Raw genomic sequence first — 26,840 nt, forward strand, 5'->3', positions numbered from 1 at the left:
TTTATTCTCCTTTTATTGTTTTACAGTATTTTTATTCTGTTTATTCTTTTACAGTATTGTGAGACAAGGTCTGTGCTTAGTTACCCACGTGGGACTCAAACTTAGGATTCTCCTGTCTCAGCCTCCCAAGTGCTAGGATTAAAGGCATGCACTGCCTTTAGCTCTGTGCCTACCTCTGTTCAGATTCTTTTATGCAAGTACTTCCAATACATTAAAAAGAACGATGGATACATCTATACCACTTCTCTCACCTGATGGGGAATGCCACAGGACTGAGCCCATTCCACATAAAATCTGTATTTTATTATTACATATTTATTGACTTTTTTTAAAAAATAGGGTCTCATTAGGTAGTTCAGGACCGGCCTAGCTAGCCCAAGTTAGCCTTGCATTCATGGCAATCCTCCTGCCTCAGCCTCACGAGTACTGGGGTTACAGGTGTGAACCACTGCACCCAGCATATTTACTGACTTGTCTATAAGGCTCTGCTCAAATACATTGCTATCAGCCTGCTATCTTCTTTTTGCCACAAATCATGATTTTCCACTGTTTCTGGTGTTTCTCCACCCATATTCTGTGCTGAACTGATTGGTCAAAGTACTGACCAATACTTTGCAATTCTGCACTGTCACAGACCTTGGCCAGGGCTGCAACAGGACACACTCGCAGGAGGCTTTTGCTGCATGGCTGAACACACTCAAGGAAACTGCCATTCAGAACAAGAGAGCCCAAGCCCAAGATTAGGCATTACACACACAAACCAGAGGTCGCCCAGCGTGTGCGAGAATGCTCACAGCGTGCCACTCGCTCCTCTACTCACACCCTTGTCTTGAAACACTGAGAATCTTAGGACTTGGGCTACTATGTCCCTCAGGGAAAGAAGCAGAGCCTAGCTGGAAGGTGAGGGAAGAGAGACACTGCAGAAAAGGCAGCGGCCAAGGCTTGTCCAGGAAGTGTTAGTAGTTCAGGGTCAGGAAGCACCTGAAGCCTCAGCAGAAGGGAGCCTGGCAGGGGGGCAGCTGCCTCTGCCAGCCAAGCAGGGCTTCACGGGCTGCCCCTGAGGATCTGGCTGTCAACTGAGCAGCAGACAAGCCACGCATTCTGAGCAGCAACCTGAGGAACAGTCCCGCTCTGACGAGATAAGAAGGAGGCAAAGGACAGCCTGGTCTGTGGCCACACACTGCAGCTGTCAGAGAAGCGAGACCTATCTGAAGGATTTCAGAGACCCAGGCCTCAGGAGGAAGGCCTGCAGGACCTTTCTGTCTGATACAAAACTGCCAGCTTTGAAAACATGTAAGAGCTTCAGCTCCTCCAGGCATGAGGAACGAGGCAGCAAAGACAGGTATGAACAGCCTTGCTCGTGTGCACACGGGCGGCGGGGTGAGTGAGGGCCACGCCAGCTGCGCCAAGCGGGGAGCCCAGCTGGGACCAGGCGACGGGAGGGAAGAGACTCACCAGTTTGGAAGAGGTTCAGTTCACACTCCAGGTAGTCAAACATCTCCACTGTCAGCTGGAAGCTGGGACGGAGGAGAGAGCATCAGTCCCACGGGCCCAAGGCAGGCGGATGCGTTTGTGTGTTGCTGGTAATCAGACCCAGGACCTCCCGCATGCTGCTTCCTCTACCACCAAGCCCCGCCCCACTAGCCTCTCCCCTGCCTGGACGACCTCCCCACACCCTGTACTCCTGCTCCGTCCCCCACGGCACACGTTTGAGCACAAGTACACGTGCACACACGCACATCCTAGCTCCAATGGTCAGTTCCCAACCTTGTGGGTATGGAGGCCACTAGAAGACCAGGCAGGATAGAATCCACAGTGACATGGCAAACGTAATGGAGGATGGGCACCCGTGTTCAGTCGGGAGTGGAGAGTGACACGGAGGGAAGCCCGGGGTGTGACACGGCCAGGTAGAGGCTCTGGATGTGGCATCAGCAGTAAGTGCCCCATGGCCATGTCACCGAGAGGGTTTTGTCTGTACCCAGCCTCTGCCCCAGCCATCAGGCCCTCCCTCTATGGCACTAACAGGAAGTGACAAAATCGTAAGTTTCTTCCCACCGGGTCCAGAGCGTGCGGGTCACTACTTACAAGTTGTTAACGTCACTTTCCCCAGCCTCGTCCAGCTGCCGGTCACTCATCTGAAGGTTGCCTGGGAACCTGGGATTCTGGAAGGGGGCAGAGAAAAGTCAGAGCAGGGCACATGAGGAGTCTCCCTGGAGCCCAGCAGAATCAGTGTAGCTAGCTGTCTACCCCGAGCGTGTGCAGCAGATACACCTAAGGGCGTCTACACTCTTCTCAGGCAGGTAGGGCCAGGCCACATGACCTCACACAGCAAGTAACACCCGCTCTGCGTCACCCCTCCGGGCCAGGAGAGGGCTCCTCCTTGCAGTCTCTCCATGGTACAGTGAACCCCACGGGGAGCAGTGGTTGCCTGCCAGCCATCTCTTGTTCACACGGCAGTGCACATCGATTCATCCCTGGTCCGCTCCACTTCCTACCCAAGTTCCCCACTGTCCTCTCCCCTTTCTTGAAGATGCTGCTAAGTTCAAGAATGGGACACCCATTCTCTTTTTAGCTTTTACAAAACACAGTGAAACAAATTAGAAGCCAAGGAAGGTCATATAATTCACCCCCGAAGTTGAGAGGGATAATTGTGGAGTATTACATCGTGCCTTCTTTGTCCACGTGGTTCATCAGGAGTGGATGGAGCCACGGGACAAGGGCACAGGCCACGGATGGGCGGCCAGTCCATCAAGGCGGTTTCCAAACTCCAGAGCAGACACAGACAGAAACCCCGAGATGTGGGAGGTAGGCAGTAGGAGGCCATCATTTTTCCTTATTCCACCCAAGCTTCCGCTGTGGTTTGTCAAGTGTGTCCCCAAGGAATGTTAGCAATGTAAACTCCCAGGCCCCAAGCAGACCCATTGCCTCTGCGATTCTAGGGAAGGCCACACTGATGGGTTTTCACCAGCCTCTGGGCGACCCTGACCAGGCGGGAGAGTGGGAGCTAGGGCCAGGAAGCTTGCTTGTGGCAGCGCAGTGGGGAGCAGGACTGGGAGGGCCGGTGCAAGAGACAGGGGACACCGTACAACTGCTAGGCACCCTCTTCCCTTCCTGTCCACAGGCAGGAAGTTGTTCTCATCTGGGACCTGAGGACCCTGGGACTGGGTTGTCAGGTTCGCCAGGAGCTGCAGTATGGACTTGGGTCACTCTGAGTAAAAAACCTGGGTGGCTTCTGGGTGCAGAGGGAAACAGTGGGCTGAACTGGGTGCAAGGGCCCACAGGGGCTTGGAGCTGCAGGCAGGGGGTGCAAAGGAGGAACTCGCGCCTTGGTGAGGCTGGCATTGCTCTGTGAAGTATTTCCCGAGGGAGAGATTAGCAAGATCCAGCGTCTCTGCAGGTGTGGGCACCGTGGGCAAGGTGACTTCTTTGCGGTTAATCTGTGCAATGTCAGCCACGAGCTCACCTGCCTATGCAAGGCACACAAAGACACCAGTTCACTGCTAGTTGGCATCTGAAGCCTGCTGGGCCTTACAACCCGGACCTGCAGGCTGGGAGTGCAGCTCAGTGGCAGAGTGCTTGCTTAGCAGGTACGAGGCCCTGGGTTCCATCCCAAGCACCACACACACCCACCCATCCACATATACACAACCTTGAACTATTTTGACAGTTTACCTCTGTCCCCACCTTGTCTCCACTTTCCATCCTTTGGAAGTGGACAGCTGGGGCTCCAAAGTTTGGGCATCCCCTCCTCTATCCTCCTACCACAAAGTCCCAGCTGGTAGCTGCTCTATGGGCAGGGAAGGGCCAGGTCATAGGAAGCCGCAGATTCTGGCTGCCAGTTCCCTTGCATCCTGTGAGTGCAGCCATAACGCTCCATCCTCCACCAGGAGCTGCTGGCAGCCTCCACCCCCCAGCCTGGGTGTCAGGCGCCCACATGCAGGGCTCTCCAGCTGGTCAGCCTCTCCCCCAGCTTGCTGCTGTCCCAGGATTTCAGGGAAGCCTCTGGCCTCACTTCTGCCCTGTGGAAGGGGGCTGTGGCATCTTGCAGGAGTGGATGTTCATCCTCTACCGCACTGCCTACCAAGGCTGTGGCCGTGTGTGCTTTCTTCTCGGGTCCCCACGTGTCTCTACGCCACAGACACGGCTCACCTTCTGGTCACTATGCTGCACTCACCCAAGTCCCTGCATCCAGGCCACAACCTTCCTTTCCGGCAGCCGGTTCCTGTACCCTGTGGTCACGGTCTTTGCCTCTACAATTCTAGTACCTTTGGCTACTGACAGCCATTTGGGACCCTGCAGTCACCTGGAACTGTCTCCGAGGCCTCTGCATCACACCCTTCACTCTGCCTCTGCCGCAGCAGCCAGGCCTCACCCTTCCGGTCTCTTCTCCCAGCCTCCTTGGCGCCCTGCTGGTTGCTTCCTCACGTCATCAAGACATTAGGGCTGGGGGCCCGGTCCTGGTCCACCCCACCCTCACCGCCTGTCTAAGCAGCCGTTTTCCATCACACTGCCACCAAACCTCGCTGGGCCTGGATGCTTGTCCCACACTCTGCACCTAGGACCAGCTGCCAAATGTCCCCGAGGAAGGGCTCACAGCTGGAGTCACTGTTCGTTCGCACTCCCCCGCCTTCGCATCCATCTCTGTCAGCTCGGGCTAAATACAGGCATTGATTTCGCACAGTTCTCGAGGCCCCAGGTCAAGGTGCTGGTACATCTGGCTCCTGGTGAGGGTCGCATTCTGGCTCATCCCTCATGAGGTGGAGGGAAATGACCCTGTGACTTTAAAACCCCCTAAGCCTACCACTCTGGGGACTGGGATTTCAATACAGGAACGGGGGTGGGGTCACATCAGTCTGTAACAGTGCTCTTTAACGGTCCCGGCATTGGATCCCTTGCCCGTCCCCCTGCCCATCGGTACCAGCTCCACTCACACCCAGTGTCACACCCCGCGCTGCCGCCCTCAGCACGAGGCCTTAGGTCCTGCTGTCCACTCCCTTCCCGGCTTCCAGTCGTCTGCTTCCCTCCCTCTTTCCGCTATCAGAGGAGAAGGGCCAGCCCGCTTCCGTGCCCAGGACTGCCCCTCCCTGTGCCTCCATCCTGTCACTCACTCAGCCATTCCGGACTGTGTATTTGCTGTGATCTAGAAGCCAGGCAGACAGAGGACACAAGGGCCCAGGACACCTGTGTTGTCCTCTCGGGCCCCCAGTCCTGCTCGTCTCCATCTTTAACCTCTGCTCCTGTATTCTGACCCACTCAGGCCTGCTATTCCTTCCCAGAGGGCTGTGCCATGGAGCAAAGCGCCAGGCAGCACAGGTAACCACTACCCTCCAAGCCTGAGCTTAGCTGCGCCTCCGACACCCTGGCCCAGGCCCAGGCCGGAGAGGCCCGCCTCCAGCTACTATCGCCCACCTTCCCTCCCAGGCAAACTGGGAGACTAGAGGCCAGGGGGGGGCAAGGCCTCTCTTTGAGCCCCCTAGTTCTGGCCCATGGTGCCTACTCAGTGATATATATGGAGGGCGAGGAGGGCAGCCATGGGGCACAGGATGTCTGTGGTGTCCAACAGGCCTGGGTGTGAACCTGTGCTCCACCTCGGAGCAGCTGGATGAGGGGGCCCGGGGCCCGGGGCCCAACCACTCTCCAAATGGCGTTTTCCAAGGCATGACACCTATGCCACATGGCTGCTGTGAGGTGACGTTTAACAGGGGACAACAGTGTCGACGAGTCAAAGCTGCCCTTCAAATTCATCACAGGCAGCAGAGATAAAGACACAGGTGCGTGGATTTCCACAGTCTCTTCCCTTCTCCATTTCCTCCCGAACCCAAGCTGCCCTGTCCCCACAGGGTGGCCCCCTGCTCCGCCTGACTCGCACCTGGCCTGAGGTCACAGGGACTGGCCCTTCCCGACCCCGAGACCTCACGCTGCTATAGGCCTCGATGAGTGTGAGCCCCTCTCCCCCGGCCCTGTGCAGCTCTCGGAGCAGACCCTGGTTCCTTAGCTTATGTCCTCTGGTCCCCAGCACAGTTTCCCTGCACTGAGGGAGGCAGAAACACTGACCAAGTCAGACAATGATTAAAAGCAGGTTGACGTGGGTATTCACTGGGAGCTGTTTTTATTAGAGAGGAAGGAGGGCGTCACCAACGCGACCCCCAAGGCAACCTGGTGGACACGGCTCCTCTATTGTGAAAGGGGAATGGGAGGGTCAGAGCACAATGGTCAGAGCCCCGTCTGTCCCCTTGGTGTGTCTCTGGGGGCCTGGCTGTGGCTGCCCTACTATCTCCCACATGGCTGGCGTGTGTGGTGCACCCTCCCCAAGGGGCGCAGGGACTCACTTTGGTGTGGTACTCCATCTTCGTTCTCAGCAGTTTGAGGTAGATACTGCAGAGCTGTCCGTACCCTTCGCTCAGGTGGCCCTGTCAGAGACAGAGGAAAGAAAGCAGTGTCACCACTGAGGACACCTGGGGTGAGGGACCTGCACTCAGGGTTTCTTGTGTAGAGAACTATCTTTTTGTGTGAAAATAACATCCAGGCATGGTAGTGTACATCCGTCACCCCAGCACTCAGGGAGGCTGAGGCAGGAGGCTCTCAAGTTTGAGCCCAGGCCAAGCAACTTAGTGACTTAGAGAGAACTTGTCTCAGAATAAAAAATTTAAAATGTAAAAATAGGGCTGGGGATATGGTTCAATGTAGGGCCCTGGGTTCAATCTTCCATGCCACAAAAGAAAAAAAAAACAAGAAGGAGAAGGAGAAGGAGAAGGAGAAGGAGAAGGAGAAGGAGAAGGAGAAGGAGAAGGAGAAGGAGAAGAAGAAGGAGGAGGAGGAGGAAGAGGAGGAGGAGGAAGAAGAGGAGGAAGAGAAAAAGGAGAAGGTGGAGGAGGAGAAGGAGGTGGAGGAGGAGAAGGAGGAGGAGCAGGAGAAGAAGGAAAAGGAGGAGCAGGAGAAGGAGAAGGAGGAGCAGGAGCAGGAGAAGGCGGAGAAGGAGAAGGAGGAGAAGGAGAAGGAGAAGCAGGAGAAGGAGGAACAGGAGGAGAAGGAGAAGGAGAAGAATGAGGAGGAGGAGAAGGAGGAGAATGAGGAGGAGGAGGAGAAGGAGGAGAATAAGAAAGAAAGAAATAAAGGAAGAAAGAAAGAGGTTGAAAATTTGGAAAATACAGAAAAGCACATATACAAACATATCACATTATTATGCTGCTAAATATCATCATGGCTAACCCTACTGGGTATAAACTTCCTTTTTATTTTTTTCAATTTTAAGAGCACTTTTAGGTACAGAGCAAAACTGAGTAGACTGTATGGAGTTCCTTATACCCTGTGCCAGCAACACAAAGCACCTCCCCTACTATTCATGGTCCTCAGCAGAGAGGTACACTTGTCTCTGTGATCAATCTACAATGACAAGTCACTATCACCCCAAGTCCAAGTCCAAGTTCACAGTAGGGTTCACTCTCTGTGCTGTACATGCTATAGGTTCTGACAAAACATGACACGGGTCCATTGTTATAGTATCACACACCATGATCTCAGTACCCAAAAATCCTTAGGGCATCACCTTTATTCTTATATATAAAACTGGAATCAATTTATGTTTTTCACCTAATATACTACCGTGTTTTTTCTATCTTTCTTCTATGTTTTTCTTTTGAGATGGGAGCTCTCCATGTTGCCCATGTAGGTCTCAAATTTGTGGGTTCAGTGATCCTCCAGCCTCATCCTCCTGAGAAGCTGGGACTATGGGCAGGCACCATCCTGCCTGCTTCTGTATATTATCATTTTTATGGCTGCCCAGTACCTTTCAAGCATATACCATAATTTACAGAACTGATTCAATACATTCAAAAGTAGGTGAAGCCAATTTAAATGAGCTGAAAATATTGTTGTTATAAATTACATTTCAATGAACATTAAAAATTTTTATTATGTATAGTTAATAACTATAATAAAAATTGTAGTATTTCCATCCATGCATACTCTGTGTACTGATCATGTCCATCCAACACAGTGAACGTTTTCTTACAATTCAGTCCTTTTTCCTGGAGACTGGGTCTTGCTACGTTGCAAGGTTGGCCTTGAGCTCCAAGGCTCACGCAATCCCCTGCTTTAGACTCCTGAGTGCTGGGACAACAGCAGCACCACTATGCCTGGCTTGCGGTACAATCCTGCATACAACACAAGGACTTCCGTACGGTCAATTCTGGACAAGACTTTTTATTTAGGAATTTTAGTCTCCACCCTGATCACTCATAGTCCAGCGAGGGGCTATTTCTTGTCCTCTGCCTAAGCACAGTAAAAGAAGAAGTCTTCAGCCAGACTCCAGAGACAAAGAGCATCTTTAACAGTCCATGGGGTGGGGCTGAAACACGAAGCCTCCCTGAGCCTTCCCACGGGAGGGGACAAAGTAGCAGAGTGATGCTGGCAACTCCCAGTTATCTACGAAAAAGTGGGGATGGGGGTTCCCAGGAGAGTTCTGCCTTCTACACTCTCTTTTAAATGAGCCAGGCCCTCTAGGGCAGACTAGCGCACTTCGGAAAGGGCGCCGAGGGAGAGGAGGGAGGCGAAACATCAACACTGCCACTGCCAGTGCTTTCAGAACATATTAATTTTCTAGGAACAAGTCACATTTTATTAATTTTTATGTAATACTTATTCATTCTAGAAAAATTAGAAATTGCTGGAAAGTGAAAAGACAATTATAACATGAAAATGCACAAGGATGACAGTAAGGACAGTGGAGTGTGGTGGCCCAAGTCTGCAACCCCGGAACTCTGGGAGGCTGAGGCAGGGGGCCTGCAGGTTTGAGGCCAGCCTGAGCAATGTAGTGAGACCTTGTCTCAAAAAAATTAAAAAAGAGCTAGAGATGTAGCTCAGTGCAAAGGCCCTGGATTCAACCCCCATTACCAAAAGAAAAACAAAGAAAGGCTCTGATTTTCAGAGACTCTTAATCCAAAGTGAGAGCTAGTAGTTGTGGTTTATATCTAGATGTTGCCCAAGAGTCCCAGGCACTCGTAGGCATGGGTTTTGTGATGTCGCTAAATGTCATGTCAGGAGGTGAGGCCTGGTCGGAAGAGGTGGGTCCCTAGCGGCGTGACCTGGAAGGGGTTAGCCCCCACTTCCTCGTGCCTCTTAGCTCTCTGCTTCCTGGCTGCCATGGTAGAAGCAGCTTTTCCCCTGCTGTGCCTCTCTGCCATGCCTTCCTGCCTTGGAACCAGCTGACTGTCAACTGAAACCTCTAAAAACGGTGAACCAAAATAAATCCCTCCGCCTTTAAGTTGTGGGTGTTGGAAATTGTGTCAGAAAGTGACTAAGACAGAACTGCCTTGGAGGAAAGGCATAAAGGATCCTAGCTTGAATAACAAGGCAGGCTAGGAACTTGGGTTGACTTTCCTACTGAAAACTACTCAAGAAATAATAGGTTTTCTGGGTCTCAAGGGCCAGATGGTGAACAGAAAGTAGGGCTCTGGTCTGCCTGGGTGGAGGAATTGAGTGAAAGGGTTGGGAGACTGCTCCTGGGTACAAGGAAAGTGAGGGTCAACTGAAAAATCACACATGTATGCACGTGCGTGTACACACACCCCCGGTACTCCTGCATGGAGCAATTCCTCCCTGAGCACTATGGAGAAAAATCTATGGTCTTAGAATGTTCTTATGATCAGAGAGCAAGAAAATATGCTCCTGAGAATTGGACCTATGAGCCAGGTCTCAAGGGGATCTTCCCAGAATTCATAAAACCTCCAGCTGAGAATTTAGAGTGATCTTAATAGAAGCAAATACCAAGTCTCTCTGGAGGAACCTGCCTTTGTTACAGACTTCAAAGAATTTCCACAACTAAAATCTCAAGGAAAGCAAGTATCTCACAGTAAAAAATAACTAAGCACAAAAGGAAAATACAATGCATGAGTAAAATTCACCAGAAATGCCAGGCGGCAGAAACAGATCTCTAAAGACTTCTGATAACAGAATTATACAAAGAGATATATGAGCCAGGCATGGTGTCTCATGCCTGTAATCTCAGCACCCAGGAGGCTGAGGCAGGAAGATTGTCCTGAGTCTGAGGTCAGCCTGGGCTACATAAGTAAGTTCAAGGCCAGCCTGAACTACACAACAAGACCCTGATTCATAAACACCTAACGAAAACAAAACAAAAAACAAAAAAAAGTGATATATAGGGGGCTGGGGATTTAGCTCAGCGGCACAGCACCTGCCTGGCAAGTGCAACGTCGTGAGTTTGACTCCCGGTACCGGAAAAAAAAAAAAGTGATATATAAAATAACTTTGCTTATTATATCTAGATAGAGGAGATTGTTTCAAAGTATTTTTAGGGCATAAAAATTAAAGGATACCACGCCAAAAAAAAAAGTACTGAAAGCAATGAAAAACACACTAACTAAAATTGAAAACTTTATGAAAAAGTTTAACAACAGGCCATCCCAGCTGAAGGAGTAAGTGAGTTGAAATCTAGATCTGATGAAATTACCCAGATTGCAGCAGAGACAAATTGGTAGAAACAAACAATACAGCAGTTTAATGACATGGTAAGAATCAGTGACAAAGTTCTAACCAAGGTCTCAGAAGAGAAAGGGACTTGTGCAAAGGCAGGATTTGAAGTGTCATCAGAATTATTCATAACTGATAAAAAATACTAAAAATAGTTAGCTGGGCACAGTGCTGAATGCCTATAATCCTAAGCCCAGCACTATGGGATGCTGAGACAGGAGCATCACAAATTTGAGCCCAGCCTGGGCAACTTAGCTAAACCCTATCTTACAACAAGAATTTTAAAAAGTACTGGGAATGCAGCTCAATGTGAAAGTTTTGGGTTCAATCCTCAGTACTGCAACAACAGCAGCAAAAATGACCAGAGAAAAATCACACATTAGCTTCAAAGCACAATGGTGAGTCTCACTAGAAAACAATGGAAGCTGGAAGTCAGTGGGAAGGATGACTTGAATAATATTCTTCATGCGCTGAGAGAAATAGCTGTTGGCCTAGAATTTTAAACCAGAGAAGACATCTTCTATGAATGAGGCTGAAACAAAGATATTCTCACACAAGCAAAAAACGTGTCTGTCACTAGCAGACTCTCAGTATAGAAAGTTCTAACACAATTGAGGCAGAAAATGAGCCCAGGTGAAAGGTCTAAGAAGTGTACAAAATAAAATACATTCAGTTTAAAAAGAGAAACATATAACAGTAATAACATACAAACTGAGGGAGTGAATGTTATTAAAATATTAAGGTCTTTGTGTTTTACAGGAAACAGACAGATACAAAATTTATACTCCAATAAATCAAGCAAGCGTTTTGTTATTAAAGAATATACTGATAATTTTAAAAAACAGATTTTTAAAAATGTCCCAAGTAAGGAAGAGAAAAACAGAATGATAAAAAAACCCTAATCAACCCCAAAAAAGCAAAGAATGAGAGTAGAATAAAAATAGATAAGACAAATAGAAAAGCTCAAGATAATATGGAAGATGTGCGGGCTGAGGGTGTAGATTAGTGGTAGAGTCCTGGGGTTCAATCCCCAGCACCAAAAAGGAACCCCAAACCAAACCAAAAAACAAAAACCCAATGAAAGATATAAACTTAAATATATCCTGTATTATCATAAATATAAGTGGACCAAATGCCCCGGTAAAAGACAAAGATTGCCACCTTGAATAAAACAAAAAACAAAACCACTTGTGGCCAACCTGGGTAACATAGCAAGATCTCATATCAAAAACCAAACCAAAACAAAAATCCAACTACAGTAAATGCTATTTATTTATTTATTTGATACCAGGAATCAAACTCAGGACCTTGTGCTTGCCAGGCAGGTGCTGTGCCATTGAGTTATGTCCCCAGCACGGTAAATGCTACTTGTAAAACATTCCTAAAAGATGAGACTATTGTGGAGTTGAAAGTAAAAGAATAGCCTGATATAGTGGTGCACGCCTATAATTCCCAGTACTGGGGAAGCTGAGGCAGGAGTATTGCTGTGAGTTCAAGGACAGCCTGAACTACACAGTAAGACCTTGTCTTACAAAAAAAAAAAAAAGTTAAAGAATGGAAAATGATATCCTAGGAAAATTCTATAGCTGTATAACTCATAGGGAAGATCCGGGGACAAGTCTCAGCTCTGTTCAGATAATACACCTTGTGATTTCAGGATAAATCCCTTCCCTCTCTGGACCTGTTCCCACCTATGACCAGATTGGACTAGGTAATTTGTGAGTGCTGGATACAGGTAAGACCCAATGGAAAGGCTGAGGTAGTGGCTCTCAGCCAGTGGGTGGAAAACGGCCTCTCCACAATCAGTCAGGAGGTTCTTCACGGTGTGGATCATCCCTGCTCCATATATGTACCTTTGGCCACCAGACTCCAGAGGGATCTAGGAGTGTGTAGAACATGCCCTTCGAAAGATTTTAGTATTGCCACATACCTCCTCACTCATCCTAGGACACTGAATATCCCCAGCTAGGAAAAAAAGGAGCGGGGAGGATTGGTATTGATAATTAAAAACACCAACTCTCAGCATCCTGTGATCACCAAGGAAAAACTCTGGCAACGTCCTTGCTAAGCCTGGACAGCCTCGAGACACGTGATTCCACGGGCAGGAGAGGCTTGAGGGCCTGGAACTTTTCTGCGGCTTCCAGGCACTCAAGCAAGACAGGGGACACGGTGCTACTATCTAGTGGCATCCTTAGCCCGTTCCTGATGCGTGTGGGAGGAATTCTAAACAAGCTGCAGGAGAGGAATTTGTTCCATCCCATAGTCCTTGAGGCCCGCGGACACATCTCCAAACTCACCCACATCCTGCTCATGTCACTCAATTCATTTTTGTATCTCAGGGAGTCCTTCAGAACCTGGGGAGGGAAGAAGAGAGCTGTAAGGGAACAGAAGGGACAGCCGGAGAGCAGTCTAGCTGGGCCTCGGTAGGCCGATCAGGAGAGGTGCACCTAGCTCTCTGGTAACCCAGAGGGCGGGAGAAGGGTGCAGTGTGGCAGTGGACCCCAGCCTTGTGGCCCCAGCAGTCACTTCCCCACATGCTTCTCTGGCTCCAAGGCCTCCCCTGTACCCTCAGGAACTCACGTTCGGGTGTCCATCGCGGAGGAGTTTGTGGAAGACGTGGCAGAACTTCCAGCAGAGCATGGCGTTGCTGGAGAGAGGCAGCCGGTTGACGACAGACCAGAAGGTCTGAGCCCCTTTCTCATGGTGGGTGCCCAGGATGCACGGTGAGGGGAGTCATGGAAAACAAAGGTGTGGGCCCCGCCACAGGCAACTAACACCCAGGGCAGAGCAGCAACTGGCTACTGAAGAGGGTCTGGCAGCTCCTCAGGTCACATGGGGCTACTTTCAGGGTAGGGGGTGAGGGTACTTGGGACATTGCTCATGGCTAAGGCCTAGAGAACTGGGCGTTCATTCTGACAATTTTTGAGCTGATGGCAATAAAATGCCCTTTTCTGGTGAGATCTGTCTTGTGAGAAAATTTCCTCAGGGACAGAAGCATCTTGACAGTGTGATTCTTCCTAACTTGTACACATGTCCCCAGGGCCAGGTGCAGTCCTGGCTTGCCCTCTTCTGGGTGTGCCAAGTGGGTGGTGGGACCCTTGGGGAATAAACACACCTAACATTTTACTAATACATGTCACCTTCTCAGAATTCTTTCTTAGAGATTATTATTTCTTAGAGATTATTAAGTGAGGGTGAGGGCTGGGGGCTGTAGCTCAGTGGTAGAGCCCTTGCCTAGCATGCACGAAGCCCTAGCCCTACCTTTCGTACTGTAAATGAACGCGTGAATGTAAGTGAGCGTGTGCTGCAGTGCTCCATCCCAGACCCTGGCTATGTGGGGAGTCCTCCACCCTGACCAGCTGATTCTCTGGGGTCCTCTTCTTCGCAGCACCTACAAACCCTCACCAGTCAACCAACCTTACTTGTCCCTTTGAAAGTCTTTGTCTAAAACGCCCTTCTTGCAGTCTCCAAATGCCTGGAGCCCCACCTCTTCTACCAATCTTCCTAGCTTCCTTCAGGGACATTCCCAACGCCCTGCCCTGCATATGGGGTCCTGGGGCCACTCCTTTCCAGATCCAACTCTAAATGCACCCACCACCTGCAGACTGCCTGCTGTAGTCAGCATGCAATCAACGTCCATCTGGCTTTGCATGGTTTCCGGTTTAGCACTCAGATCCTAGTCATTAGTGAGCCATTTCTGGAGAAGAGGTTTCCACGAGTCTTTGCCTAATGAGGCCTCGAGGCCCCCTTACCAAGGACCATCAGCCCTGAGCAAGCCCTTTGCTCAGACTGGAAGCCTCTTCCTCCAGACAGAGGTGAGGAGCCTGGCATTGTTTAGGGAAAAGGACTCGCCTGGGGTCACAGAGCAGTGACTCATCCAGAACACATGTTGTTTTGCTCCTGAGCTGAAGGTGCCTTCCCTGGATGAAACTGTCATTCTGAGAGGGGTGGCTGTGAACACAGACTTTTGGGTTGAGAAGCTGAACTCAGCTTTTGGTGTTAGCGCGATTTCTCACATCACAGGGATACACACTTTGGTTCTACGCTCAGACGAGACAGAAGCAGGCAGGAGGTGGCAGCGGCCTATTCTGGCTCCTTGCTGAAACCAGCAGCCTCCGTCTACACATAAGCCACACAGGTCTGGAGCCAGCTGGCATCCTGACTCTGAAAGAAGCCAGGAGACCTGCCCAGCAGTCTTTGGTTTTATGAGCCTTTTTATGACCCCTAAGTATTTGTCAGGTCCTGCAACAGATGCCCAGGTAGAAAAATAATAAGACTCAGAGCCGGGCGTGGTGGCTCATGCCTGTAATCCCAGCACTCGGGAGGCTGAGGCAGGAGGATCGTTGCGAGTTCGAGACCAGCCTGGGCTACAAAGTGAGCTCAAGGTCAGCCTGAACTGCATAGAGACCCTGCCTCAAAAAGACAAAAAAAAAAAAAAAAAAAAGACTCAGCCCCAGGCCCTTTGGGAGTGGACACGATGGTAGGGGACCAGCCCGTTCCCAGGCAGGCATCTATGATAAATGACTGTCTGAACTGCATTTCTGAAGTCAGATTGTTAATGCTTATTCAGTTGGGATCCAGAAGAGCTGATAAAAGACCTGATAGAGGATGTTTACTCATCTTTTTAACCGGGCATTTTAAACCCATATCACAGGGAGCTGATGTTTGGAACATCTATCCACCATACAGAAACTGCCAATCTGAGAGAGTCACAAATAACAGAGCCAGAATGCTCCCTCCAGAAAATTTTCTTTGGCCAACTCTTTAACGGAAAGGTGAACTGAGGATCCGAGACCCTAACTAAGGTCTCGGAGTGAGCCACGGAGCCCTGGGTGGTACCCCAGGTACCCTCCCTCCAAGGCCCGGCCTCTCTGAACTCACCGACCCCCCACCCGAAGAGGTCCCCAGTCTCTGCCGACTGCCTGTCTCCAGACTGACCACACATCCTCAGCCAGGAGGGGTCAGGACCCAGTCTTCTACCCGGCATTTAAAATAAGAGCTCTTGTTGCTCTTTAACCCTGGTGAGGGACAGAGTATGCTGCAGTAAAGGAGAGTGACTGGGCCTTTTGAGGCTAAAGGAAAAACTGAAACCTCTAGCTTTACTTGCTTCTAGTTACTTGCTTTCATCCCTGATCTTAGAAGTTGCTTAGCTAAACAATAATGTATTTCACCCACAGTACCACTGTTAACCCCTCTGAGGTCAAGTTAATGGTGCTGTTTTGTTTTGTTTTGTTACTGGGGATTACACCCACTGCTTTCACACTAAGCTATATTCCCAGCCCTTTAAAATTTTTTTTGAGACAGGATCTCACTAAACTGGCCAGGGTGGGCTTAAACTTGTGATCCTCCTGCCTCAGTCTCCCAGAGTGCTGGGATTACAAGTGTGTGCAACCATGTCTGGCTTGATTAAATCTTTTTCTTTTTAGGAATTAGGAGGTGGCCTTGTCTAGCTCCAATCAGTTGAAGCCACCGACCTCTTCACTTGGGTCAGAAGGCCAACACCATACCTGCACACACTCAGAACACGCCTCCTATCAGGAGCCATGGGTTTGAATATCTATGATCAGATCACTGATTACCTTACTCTGCTTCTTCCCATCATGCCTCAGACCACCCTACTTCTTTATCCCATAGATGCCTTTAAACCCCATCCCTTGGGAGGCAGTCAGAGACCGGCTCTTCTGTCTTCACATGAATGAGCTCTTTCCCAAAACCCGCCCTTTCAGTGACTGGCATACTGCATGGTGAGCAAAACAAGCCTGGCTCAGCAACGTTTTTGGGGTAGAAAGGAAGCAGGAACTAGCTAGCCTCACTCCTGGGTCAGGCTTCTGCGTTACTGCAGAGGTGCTGTAGCCCCACTGTCCATAGCAAAGTCTTAATTCCAGCCAGAGCACAGCTCCACAAGAGTACACCATGGGGAGCAGCACTGACTGTCTCTGGCCATCTAACCTGGTGGGTCTCCTCCAGGGGCCAAGGCCGGGCAGCTTTAGGACAAGCAGCGATGATCTGACTGCTGGGGCAAAGTGACCCGCACGAGCCCAGGCAAGCAGAGGTTTACCATGGCCAATGAAGCCAGCCTCCATGGGCCCTGCAGTCCACCCCACCTTCAGGGTCCAGCTCCTCAGAGCTCAGAAGGTCACAGGGTCCCAGGGAAACCCTCGGCCAGGGTGTGCCTGTACCTCTTATACAGCAAAGGCCTCACGATGGCCGGCCCAGTGTGGTGGCCTTGGAGGACTTTCAAGCTACCAGCTCCCTTGGGCTCTCTGGCACAGGCCGCGCCTGCTCACCAGGTGGTCTTACTTGCATGTTGACCCCTGCCTCAGTTTAACTGCGGCTGAGACTTCTTTTTAACCTTTCAAGGAGAAGGGACATCACTGTGTCTCCTGGGAGGTGGTCAGTGCGGTTGTTACGGGCAAAATGCAGAGGCCTGGAAGGCTTTGCAAAGACAGGTGGTGAGCCCCGCGAGCACCTCAAAGGCAGGTTGGAAGGACTGGGCTGGATGGCCTTGTGGGTCCTTCCCACCCCGATGTCTGTGTACCCTGAAGCCAGTGCTCTTGGACAGTCCGCAGCTGCCCCCAGAAGCTGCTCCAGCCTACAGGCACCTGGCCAGGAAGGGGGTCCCCTCCTGCTGTTGCGCAGGAGCTTCTCCCTGACTTCTGTCCCCATGGCTTGACTCTCCTCAGGGCTGGCCTTCCCCAACATCCAAAAGGATATTTCTGGCGTGTTTTTCCTTCACGGCCACTTCCTGCGTATTAATGGCCTTATTGATGCTGACGGTCTGCAAAACAAGAGGGAGGGGGAGGGGAAGGGAGGATATGATGAATAAGCCTCTGAGAGGGGCTGAGACCCTGCGGTGGCCGTCCCTTCCTCCTGCTCCGATGCTCCTCTCCCTGGCGGACCCCCTCTGCCAAGGGAGGCTGGTTCCTCTGCAGGCACCCAGCTGGGGGCAGAGGTGGGCAGCACTCCCAGGCCAGCTGGTCCCGGCGGTCCTGGATGGAGCGGGCTTGGCTGCCTGGCATTGGTGGTGCCCAGCTGCTGCGCCCGCCTGCCACTCATTCACTTGGCACAACAACACGGCAATTAAAGCCTGCACAAAGGAAGGCTTTTCATCCCCCGGGGAAACATTATTCCTTGGGGAGCAGGAGGAAGGGGCCCTGATGTCAGGGAGCGAATGTGGCCTGAGACCATCCAGCTGCCCCTGTCACCTCTAAGACCTTCCACAGGGCCTTCCCGGCTGCTACTCCAGTCTCTCACTTTCTCATTCTTGGGCATTTTTCGACTCCTCAATAAATTTCCTTTTCCTTCATTACATTGAAGGACATTAAAAATATGTCTTTCCAGTTGTTTTTTATAATCACAATTCCCTTTTTAAATTATTTATTAGCTTGCTTGCTTATTTATTTATTTATTTATTTATTTACTATTTTTGTGGTACTAGGGACTCAGCTCAGGGTGTGCTGAGCTACATCCCCATCCCTTTTTATTTTTGAGACAGTCTTACTAAATTGCCCAGATGGGACTCGAATTTGCAATCCTCCTGCCTCAGCTTCCTGAAAGGCAGGGATTATAGACACTACAGGTGGGTACCACTGTGCCCAGCTACAATTCTCTTAAATTTAATAACACACATGTATGAAGAAAAGTTACACAAACACATAAACAAGATCATATCCTGTAGGCTATTTCTTATGTAGTGGAAAGTTTTCCTTTCTACAACTTTGCTTGATTCCCTTCCACAGACATTAATCACTCCAACCCACATCAACAACCTGTTAGGGTTCCTACACACACACACACACAAAGAGCCTTAGTAATGGATGCTTTTCTTTCCAAGGCGTGGATTTCTGGGAGTGAGATGACTCCTAGGATCAAAGTGTTTTCTTAACCTTTCATTATGGAAAAGCCCAAACACACACAAATATGAAGAGTCGTCTAGCATCAACCATTAGGAAGGCTGGACTAGGGCCAGTCTTTTTTGTGTAAATAGCAAATATCAGGAAATATTTGAGGTTTTACAGGTCACACGGTCTCCATCACAATTATCCAACTCTGTCACTGAAGACTAAATGAATACACGAACAAGCCAGTGAGGTTGTGCAGAACCAGGTGCTGGCTGGACTGCTGCAGCTCACAGACCCTCACTGTACCCCACCAGCCACCGAAGCCCTAGTGCCTCAGACTATCCTGAAGTAGATAAATTCTGGACACAATCAGCTTGCCAGTAAGTCACTACTTCAGGTGACTGAAAAAGCCTTACAGGCTCACCCTGAACTAGGTGATTTCTAGGTCCCTTCCTACTTTTAGACTATTTTAAAGGTCCGGAACATCAGGGCAAGGAGTTACGACGTGAAAGGTACTGGGGGTCCACAGAAGGCTCTTGAGCAGGCAAAGAAGCAGACAAATGCCCCTCCCATCCTTCCTCAGTGACCCAAGGGAAGTGTGGGACAGCATCCGTGTGGGCATCAGAGTCACTGCCTGCCAGTATGAGTCCAAGAGACAAGGGCCTAGCCTAGCACCAGACAGAAGCTGCTCCCTAAAGTGGCAGCTACAGGCACCTGTGAGCCCAGCTGCCCTCCATGGGGCAGTCCCCGAGTCTCTCCTGGGCTGGGTGGCTCCTGGGAGCTTCTTACTGCAGCCAGCGTGCCCACCATCATCCCTGCTGCGCTTCACCTAGTGGACACGGCTGGGCACTGGCTGTCCCGTGGTTGGAGGCCACAGCCCGGCTTCAGGGACAAGGGCGGGGCTCAGCATACCGATCGGGGCTGAGCATAAGTCTCAGCACGCTGGGCTCTTAAGCAAGTTGTGGGTCACCCAAGGCCCCAGCAATGTCACCTCCTTCAGGTTTCCAGGGCTAAAGTCTCCTGCTAGGACCAGGGGTTCAGTCCCTGCTGAACACCCTGTGCCTGAGATCCTGCCTCTATATCCCATCCCATACTGCATGCATCTACCTGTTTACAGAGCACCGCCCACATTTCACCTTTTTTGGGTCTTACTAAGCTACCCAGGCCACATTTGTTTTTCTTTCTTCTTTTTGTTAACTTTGAATTTTGAAGTCTGTTAGTATGTTTGATACTTAGTATACTGCCTTCCTTCCCCTCTAAGATTAAGTCCCGAGGGTAGGGATCCTGCTTCTGTGTCCCCACAGGCCCACAACTTGGTAAGGTCCTAGGTTTTGCTGTACCCTAAATCCCCCTAAGAGTCCCAGATGCGATCCCTAGCAGCTCAGAGACTGCTCCTGGTCCCTGAAGTCCCAGACTCTGGAGGAAATCACTGGGTCTGAACTGGTCCCGCCCCTTTCTAGGCCAATGCCTGGGGGAGCGGTACCCCCAGGGCAGAGGGTGGCAGCTCAGGGCTCAGTGGCTCACCTCCGGAGGGGAGTCTAGGTTAGAGAACATCCTCTGAGAACAGGCTGTCCTCCAGCTTTCCCTGGAGTCACACGGGACCTGAGACCAGACCAGCGCAGTCGCCCTGAAAGAGCAGCATTGTGTACCACTTCCTGCCCCAGCTGGCCCCTGTGTCCCAAGCTGCTCCCAGAGAGCCAATTAGCAGCGGGCACCACAGGAAGGGCGGCTTTCTTCCAGCCCCTCCTCCGTCCTCCCCACCCCCCATCCTCGCTCCCTGGGGACAGCCCAGTCAGGCTGTGACCAATGGCTGCCCTTTCGGGATTTGCTTCTGGGGGGAGCAGGTCCTAGACCGGCCTGTGGGGCCAGCTGGGCACTGCCCGCTCATGCACACAGCTCCTGGCAGGGCCCCAGCCCTTGGGCTGCCAAGGCCAGGCTGGCTCGCAAAGGTTCCATGCAGGGGCGGGCAGAGAGGATGTGCTCTGTGTGGGGGTGGCTACCCTGAAATGAGGGACCACAGGACGGCCCTGGTAGGAGGAGAAAGCACGAAATGAAATAGAAACATAAAGAGCACGCACCGCGCTAAGGTTCGTCCCTCTGGAAACTCATGTTGAAATCTGATTGCCATTGGTGGTACTGGGAGGTGGGGCCTCTAAGAGGCAATTTGGTGGCTATAAGGGAGTGACACCTTGCCAGAAGAGTAGGTCCTTATATGTGTGGCCTCTTCTGCACATGCCCACTTGCCCTTCTACTGTCCACCATCAAGGGAAGCAGCACTAGGTCCTTGCCCTTGGACTTCCTAGCCTCAGTACCATGCACTAACTATGCTTCTTTCCTTTACAAGTTACCCAGTCTCTGGCATTCTGTTATAGCAACAGAAAATGAACTGAGGCAAAGGAGGAGGGAGCCGCTTGTTCCGGGGAAGGCCTGGGTGGCTACCACCTGTGGCCTCAGCAACGGCTGCTCAACCTGGGGATGGAAGACTGACTGGGAACCACTAGCACCTATGGTGGCACTTAGCAGTCTTGGAAGCTTGTGAGAAACAGGCCCAGGGCCATGGGGCCTGTGCTCTTGGCCTCCTTCCTCCCCGACAGCCTGCATTCCTGTTATGGTTCTCTGCATCCATGAACCAAACTCATCCTGCTCAGGGCCCAAAGAATCTTCTTCCCCAAGTGCCTGATCCTGAGACGTGGGCAAAACAGGGTCCTGTGGGTCCTTAGCTCCACCAGGGAGCAACACTACCGCTGAGGGGAAGGGGAAGGTGAGACGTGTGGAGCAGAGAAACAGCACTGAGTCTGCTCTGGCATATCGTGTCACAACACAGGTGGGCCGCTCAGGGCAAGAGCCAGGACATCACGTCTGAGCTAAGACAGAGAAAGTTCAGCCCAAGCTGAGACCTGATGAGCCTGTGACATGTGAAGAGACTAGCAAGGCACAGAAGTCACACACAGCATCCTGCAGCAGGGGGTGCACACCAGTGAGACTGCACCGGTCTTAGCTGTGACACCTGACATTTGGTGACATCAAGGTCTGAAATTGTTACCCTGATCAGGAATAAAAGAGTACACATGTCCCTCAGATTATGGCAGTGTCACATTTCAATAAACCTACTGTAAGTTGAAAATGTATTTAGTAAGTTGGGTGTGGTGGTGCATGCCCGTAATTCCAGCACTGGAGGCTGAGGCAGGAGGATCACTGCAAGTTTGAGGTCAGCTGGGATACCTAATGAGTTCAAGGCCAGGTTGGGCTATAAAGGGAGCATAGCAAGACCCTGTCTAAAAAAACAAGCAGAAGGGGCTGGGGATTTAGCTCAGCGGCAAAGCGCCTGCCTGGCAAGCGCAAGGTCGTGAGTTCGGTTCCCGGTACCGGAGAAAAACAAACAAACAAACAAAAAAACAAACAAAAAAAAACAAGCAGAAAATAATGCACTTAATACATCTAGCCTGTTGAATATCACAGCTTAGCCTGTCCACCTTTACATGTTTCAACATACTTACATTAGCCTAAAGCTGGGCAAAGTCTGGCTGGGCATAGTGCTGTACACCTGTAATCCCAGCCCTCAGGAGGCGGAGGCAGAATTGCCATAAGTTTGGGGCCAGCCTGGGCTACACAGTGAGTTCAAGGCTGACCTGAACTACAGAGCAAGACTTTGTCTCAAAAAAAAAAGAAAAAAAAAATTCTCTTAAATCTGGGCAAAGTTACCCATCACAAAGCCTGTTTTATAACAAAGTACTGACTTTCACAGAGTTTACTGGAAATTGAACCGAGAGTGAAAAGCAGAATGGTTGTATGGAGGTGCTTTTGCACCACTGTGATGCCAAAGAAATGTACATGGAAGCATCCTAAGCGTGGGCCATCTGCAGTTGTCACATTAATGGTGGCAGCAGCAGCAGCAGCAGCCCCCGGCTCCCACCGGGCAGTGCCAGGTGATTTGCTTCAGACCCTCCCTTGGGCCCTGGAGGGCAAGTATCTGATTCCAAATCAAGCTGCCCCAGGCAGCACAGACAGGACTTGGGGCAGGTGTCAGTGGAACAGCAGGTGCTCAGCAGGCACCAGGCCGTGGGTTCCATCCTCAGCATCAAACAACACAGAAAAAGTGGAGCCACAACTCAAAGCCGGTCCATTGAAGAGCATCCCCTGGTCCCTCACTGTGCCTAGGCAGAAACTTCCCACAGTCCAACACAAGTTGTCCCCGTCCTCCACAGCTCATCCCAGATCTCTGTCTACCTACACTCATTCCTTAGTGATTGTGTCTAGGCCCGCAGCTTTGAACCTGACCTTCTGCCGGCACACACCCCCCACTGCCAACCTCCCCTGCCCCTCATTCTCACGACACCAGCCAGCTTCAGCCCCATCACCTAGCGGTCACCCTGGATGGCCACCCCACTCACCAAGAGCGCTGTCTGTTCTATCTCCAAACGTCTCCATTGCTCACTGCTTCCACCCAGACCAAACCACTCTTCCATCTCCACTGGGCCACCAAGACAGCCACGCAGTAAGACCGTCCTTCCCAAGCAACTCTACATGCAGTGGCCAGGACAATCCACATAAAAACATGCACACAACCTTGTCTGCCTGCTTCGAGGGACCTCCCAGGAGCAATGCCTCCTATTACCCTTACTGCTGTTAAAATATTGTTCCCCCAACATTTTAAATTCTTTCCCTCTGTTCTCAATGGTCCTTGTACCAGCAATGGTCTTCCATATTTAGCAAGGCTGAGGGTGTTCAAATCCCAGCTCCTCCTAGCTTCCTGATCCAAACTATCTCCTATTCCTTGCTCTGCAGTATCTCTTTATATCACAACTCCCAGCAGTCTGGTTGTTTCCCAGAACGGGTTATAGCTCAACCTCAAATTTCCCTGTTTGATCACATGCTTATTGCCAGGCTCTCCCTGCTAGAGTGCAAGCTCTGAGGGTGAGGACTTGCTCCCTGCTGCTCCCTGGGGCACGCACTGCTCCTAGCAGGCGGACAGGCTAGGGGATGAAGCAGGGCCATCTGCCCAATGCTCGCTGAACACCATCAGCCCCATCCGCCTTGTGCGCCTCGCTAGCTGGACGTTACGTTTCCCATCGGGGATGCCCCAGCCTCTCTGTCCCCACTTCTTTCTCTCTCCTCAATGAAGAATTTTGCTACTTCAGTGTAAGCTGCCCAGCTGACGGCATCCACCTGTTCTTTCTTCTGTCCTTTACTACTTAGCTAGGCTCCTTGTAGCTCAACACTTTGAGTCATGCTCACGTTTTTATAAAAGGTATTGGCTATGGGCTGAATTACGTCCCTTCCAAAGTCTGATGTTGAAGCCTGGGTATCTATCTGGATGTGGGGACTTTGGGAGATGAGTTGAGGTGAGATTACGGGGATGGGGCCCAAGGATGGGACTGGGGCTCTTAAAGAGACACAGAGAGCTTGCTTGCCTGCTCTCTTCCCCAGGTGAGGACACAGCGAGGAGACCACTGTCTGCAAGCCATGACAAGGGTCCTCATGCCCGCCACCCTCCAGAATACGAGATATAAATGTCTGTTGTTTACACCACTCAGCCTGTGTTATGGTGGCCCAAGCTAATACAGCGTTCTGTTTTCTTATGTTAGCATTTTGTTTGCCTTTGCTCTTTGCTTCATAAACTGAGGACTACTAAAATTAGAATCCTGGCTTCCCCTTTCCTCCCTAACTTCTGGACAGATGATGAATAAGTGAACTGTCAGGATTAGGCAGACTTCCAAAGGTCCCCCACCCCCCAAAAAAGGCAACACTCTAGAGTCTTATAGTGGAAGGAGAGACAGATGAAGAATGTTGCTAAGATCAAAAAATGTAAATCACTCCTAGAGTCTTGGAGGAGAGTGACCAGGCCTGGGAGGTGCTCGGAAGAGCTAAAGAAACAAGGGTGCTCAGGGCTGGGGAGACAGCTCAGTGGCACAGTGCCGGCCTGGCAAGCACAAGGTTGTCAGTTTGATTCCCGGTAGCAAAAAAACCCCCTCAAGGGGCTGGGGATATAGCTCAGTGGCACAAGCACCTGCCTGGCAAGTGCAAGGTCCTGAGTTTGATCCCCAGTACTGGAAAAAAAAAAAAAAAAAAAAAAAAAAAAAAAAAAAAAAAAAAAAAAAAAAAAAGTAAAAAAAAAAAAACAAAACAAAAAAACCCTCAAGAAACAGGGTGCTCTAAGGAGGGGAACCAAGGGGAAGTACCCCAGTATCCATAGACAGATGAATGGGAAGCAAAACGCAGGATATGTGTGTAGTGGAATACTCAGTCTTTAAAAAAAGGACATTTTAACTTATGCTGTAACACAGATGAACTCTGAGGACATTACACTATGGGAAATAAACCAGTCACAGAAGGATGAAGACTGCGTAAGATTGTACTTATGGGACATACTTAGAGCCCTCACATTCTTTGAGAAAGAAAGTAGAATAGTAGTTACCAGGGCCTGGGAGAATGGGGTTATCGATTAATAGGGACAGTGGTTCAGTACGGACAGCTGAGAAAGTTCTGGGGATGGACAGTGGTGATGGTTAAGTAATGCGCCCAATGCCATCACACTGTGCACTTAGTAGTTAAAATAGTATATTTTATGGCAGGTATATTTTACTACACACATGCAGCACCAATACATGCTACAAGGTAAATGGCCCTCAAGAGCATGCTAAAGGAAAGAAGCCAGACTAAAACGTGACATGTATGGTTCCGTGGATGACCCACAACCAGCAATTCTGCAAAGACACAAGCAGACCCGTGTTTGTGGACCTTGCTGGAGAGGATGAAGGCTTTTCTTTTGGGAAACAGTGAAAGTCCCAAATGCTACAAACTGTATACTTTAAGAAGGTTACGATAGGGACTTCACGTGAAGTGTATTTTATCAAAATAAAAACATGGTGGCATCACTGAGAAACTGTCATTAACAAAATAACTTCTGTGTGCAGGGCGGGGCCGCCACACGGGGTGGAACTGCTTGCTGCACAACCCCAGGGTGGGCATCTCACAGACCGTGATGGACAGCGAGTAACTGGACGCAGGACGACGGACTGGGCACCACTAGCAAGTGGACCTCGTCCTCAAAGGCCAGCTGTTGACAGGGAACAAAGATTGCCCTTCTTCCTTCCTTCTCCTCTGACCAAGCAAATCCAAAGTACTTCATGAAGAAAAGAAACCAGCTTGGGCCTGCGGGGCTATGAATGGTACAGAATAAAGGGAGTCACCAAGCTAACCCCTGAAGCAGACAATGTGCAGGACACCCAATGCAACGCTTTACTGCACCAAAAGCCAAAGAACAAGGGAAGGACAGCTGTGCTGCTTTTATCTAATGGTGACCATAAACTCCTATTTTACTTTGCTCTTTCCTGTCCAGAATGATTTTAAACCAAAAAGGGTGGAAAAAATGATGGGAGAGAAAAAACAGAGGCCAAAGTGAACTGGGAGGTCACAGGGGTGCCTGGTGTTGAGTGAACCAACAGCTGTGATGGGGTCAGTGTGAAAGAGAGCAAAGGTGATGAGCAAGCCATCATCTGGGTCACAGCGGGATGGCAGGGAAGGGAGTGGGACCCAAAGACCACAAGGTACCCCAGAAAGCGGCACCCATCACCAGCAATCACCGTGAGTTCGCAGAACAAATCACGTGAGGCTGACTTTGTTTCCCTACTGTGTTCTAGACCAGCGGTAGCAAACCTATGGCATGCGTGTTGTTTGTCTTTTAAGACAAAAGATGCTAATGGATGAGTTTTTTTTTCTTTAAACTAAAACACCAGTATTTAGGTTTAATTGCAGTGTTGGCCCTTTGTGATAAGTAAGTGGGTTTGGGGTTGCAGTTTGGGCGCTTGTCTCTGAAAGGTTCGCTGTCACTGTTCTAGATGTTTAATGAAAACTGAAGAGATACAGTGTGAGTCTGAATATCCACCATCAAGACTCTGAACAAAGCCTCTTATAACATCTGCTAGGTGAGAAGGACCCTGGGGTGAGGTGCGTGTCCCTGTCCTGTTCACCAGGGAAGGTACAAACAAGGCACAGGAATGGATGTAATTAATGCTGGAAGCAACAGTACGCAGCTCTAGATAGTGACAGAGAATGCCGTGGGTGAAAACCAGAATGGAATCTACCTGGACCCAGCGTTCACTGTGAATGATAGACCAGCAGAATGGATGAGAAGGGACGGGGGAACATATACGCCCAATAATTCTGCTAATAGTATAAGGTGGCCACTGTATAATATAAAATTTAGAAAGCTGATTTCCTTTTGAATGACACCAACTGATTTATACTATCTAGAACATGAGCTAGTCTCCCCCCCGCTTCTTTACAGTTTTCAACCACGCATGGAGGACAGATCTACCCTGCTATCTGTCAGAGGTTCTGCTGCGCCCCAGATTCAGTCACCCCTTGGCATCCTGGGGGACACGTTCCAGTACTCCCTGGGAATACAAAATTTGAGGATGTTCAAGTGCTTATACAAAACAGCATGGTATTTGCATAGAACCTACACAACCTCCTGTGTACTTTAAACCATTTCTGGATGACGTACAATAG

The 26,840-nt window shown here is 50.3% G+C and overlaps 1 protein-coding gene across 3 annotated transcripts in view; it reads right to left on the reverse strand.

Moving 5' to 3' along the window:
* Positions 1 to 26,840, reverse strand: part of Hip1 (huntingtin interacting protein 1) — a 140,036-nt gene that overhangs the window by 32,353 nt on the left and 80,843 nt on the right. For 2 of the 3 annotated variants that reach the window (XM_005396796.2, XM_005396798.2), the window contains exons 2-7: positions 17,203 to 17,266; positions 13,069 to 13,211; positions 12,786 to 12,842; positions 6,330 to 6,410; positions 2,086 to 2,162; positions 1,456 to 1,517 (exon numbers count right to left, since the gene is read on the reverse strand). In XM_005396796.2, coding sequence (XP_005396853.1) covers positions 1,456 to 1,517; positions 2,086 to 2,162; positions 6,330 to 6,410; positions 12,786 to 12,842; positions 13,069 to 13,211; positions 17,203 to 17,266 — 484 coding nt within the window. Of the gene's footprint in view, positions 1 to 1,455; positions 1,518 to 2,085; positions 2,163 to 6,329; positions 6,411 to 12,785; positions 12,843 to 13,068; positions 13,212 to 17,202; positions 17,267 to 19,853; positions 19,959 to 26,840 lie in introns of those variants that run through there. The other variant, XM_005396797.2, reaches the window with a different exon arrangement.

This window comes from Chinchilla lanigera, unplaced genomic scaffold (assembly GCF_000276665.1).
Source record: "Chinchilla lanigera isolate Chin_1 unplaced genomic scaffold, ChiLan1.0 scaffold00055, whole genome shotgun sequence".
NCBI classification, from domain to species: Eukaryota; Metazoa; Chordata; class Mammalia; order Rodentia; family Chinchillidae; genus Chinchilla; species Chinchilla lanigera.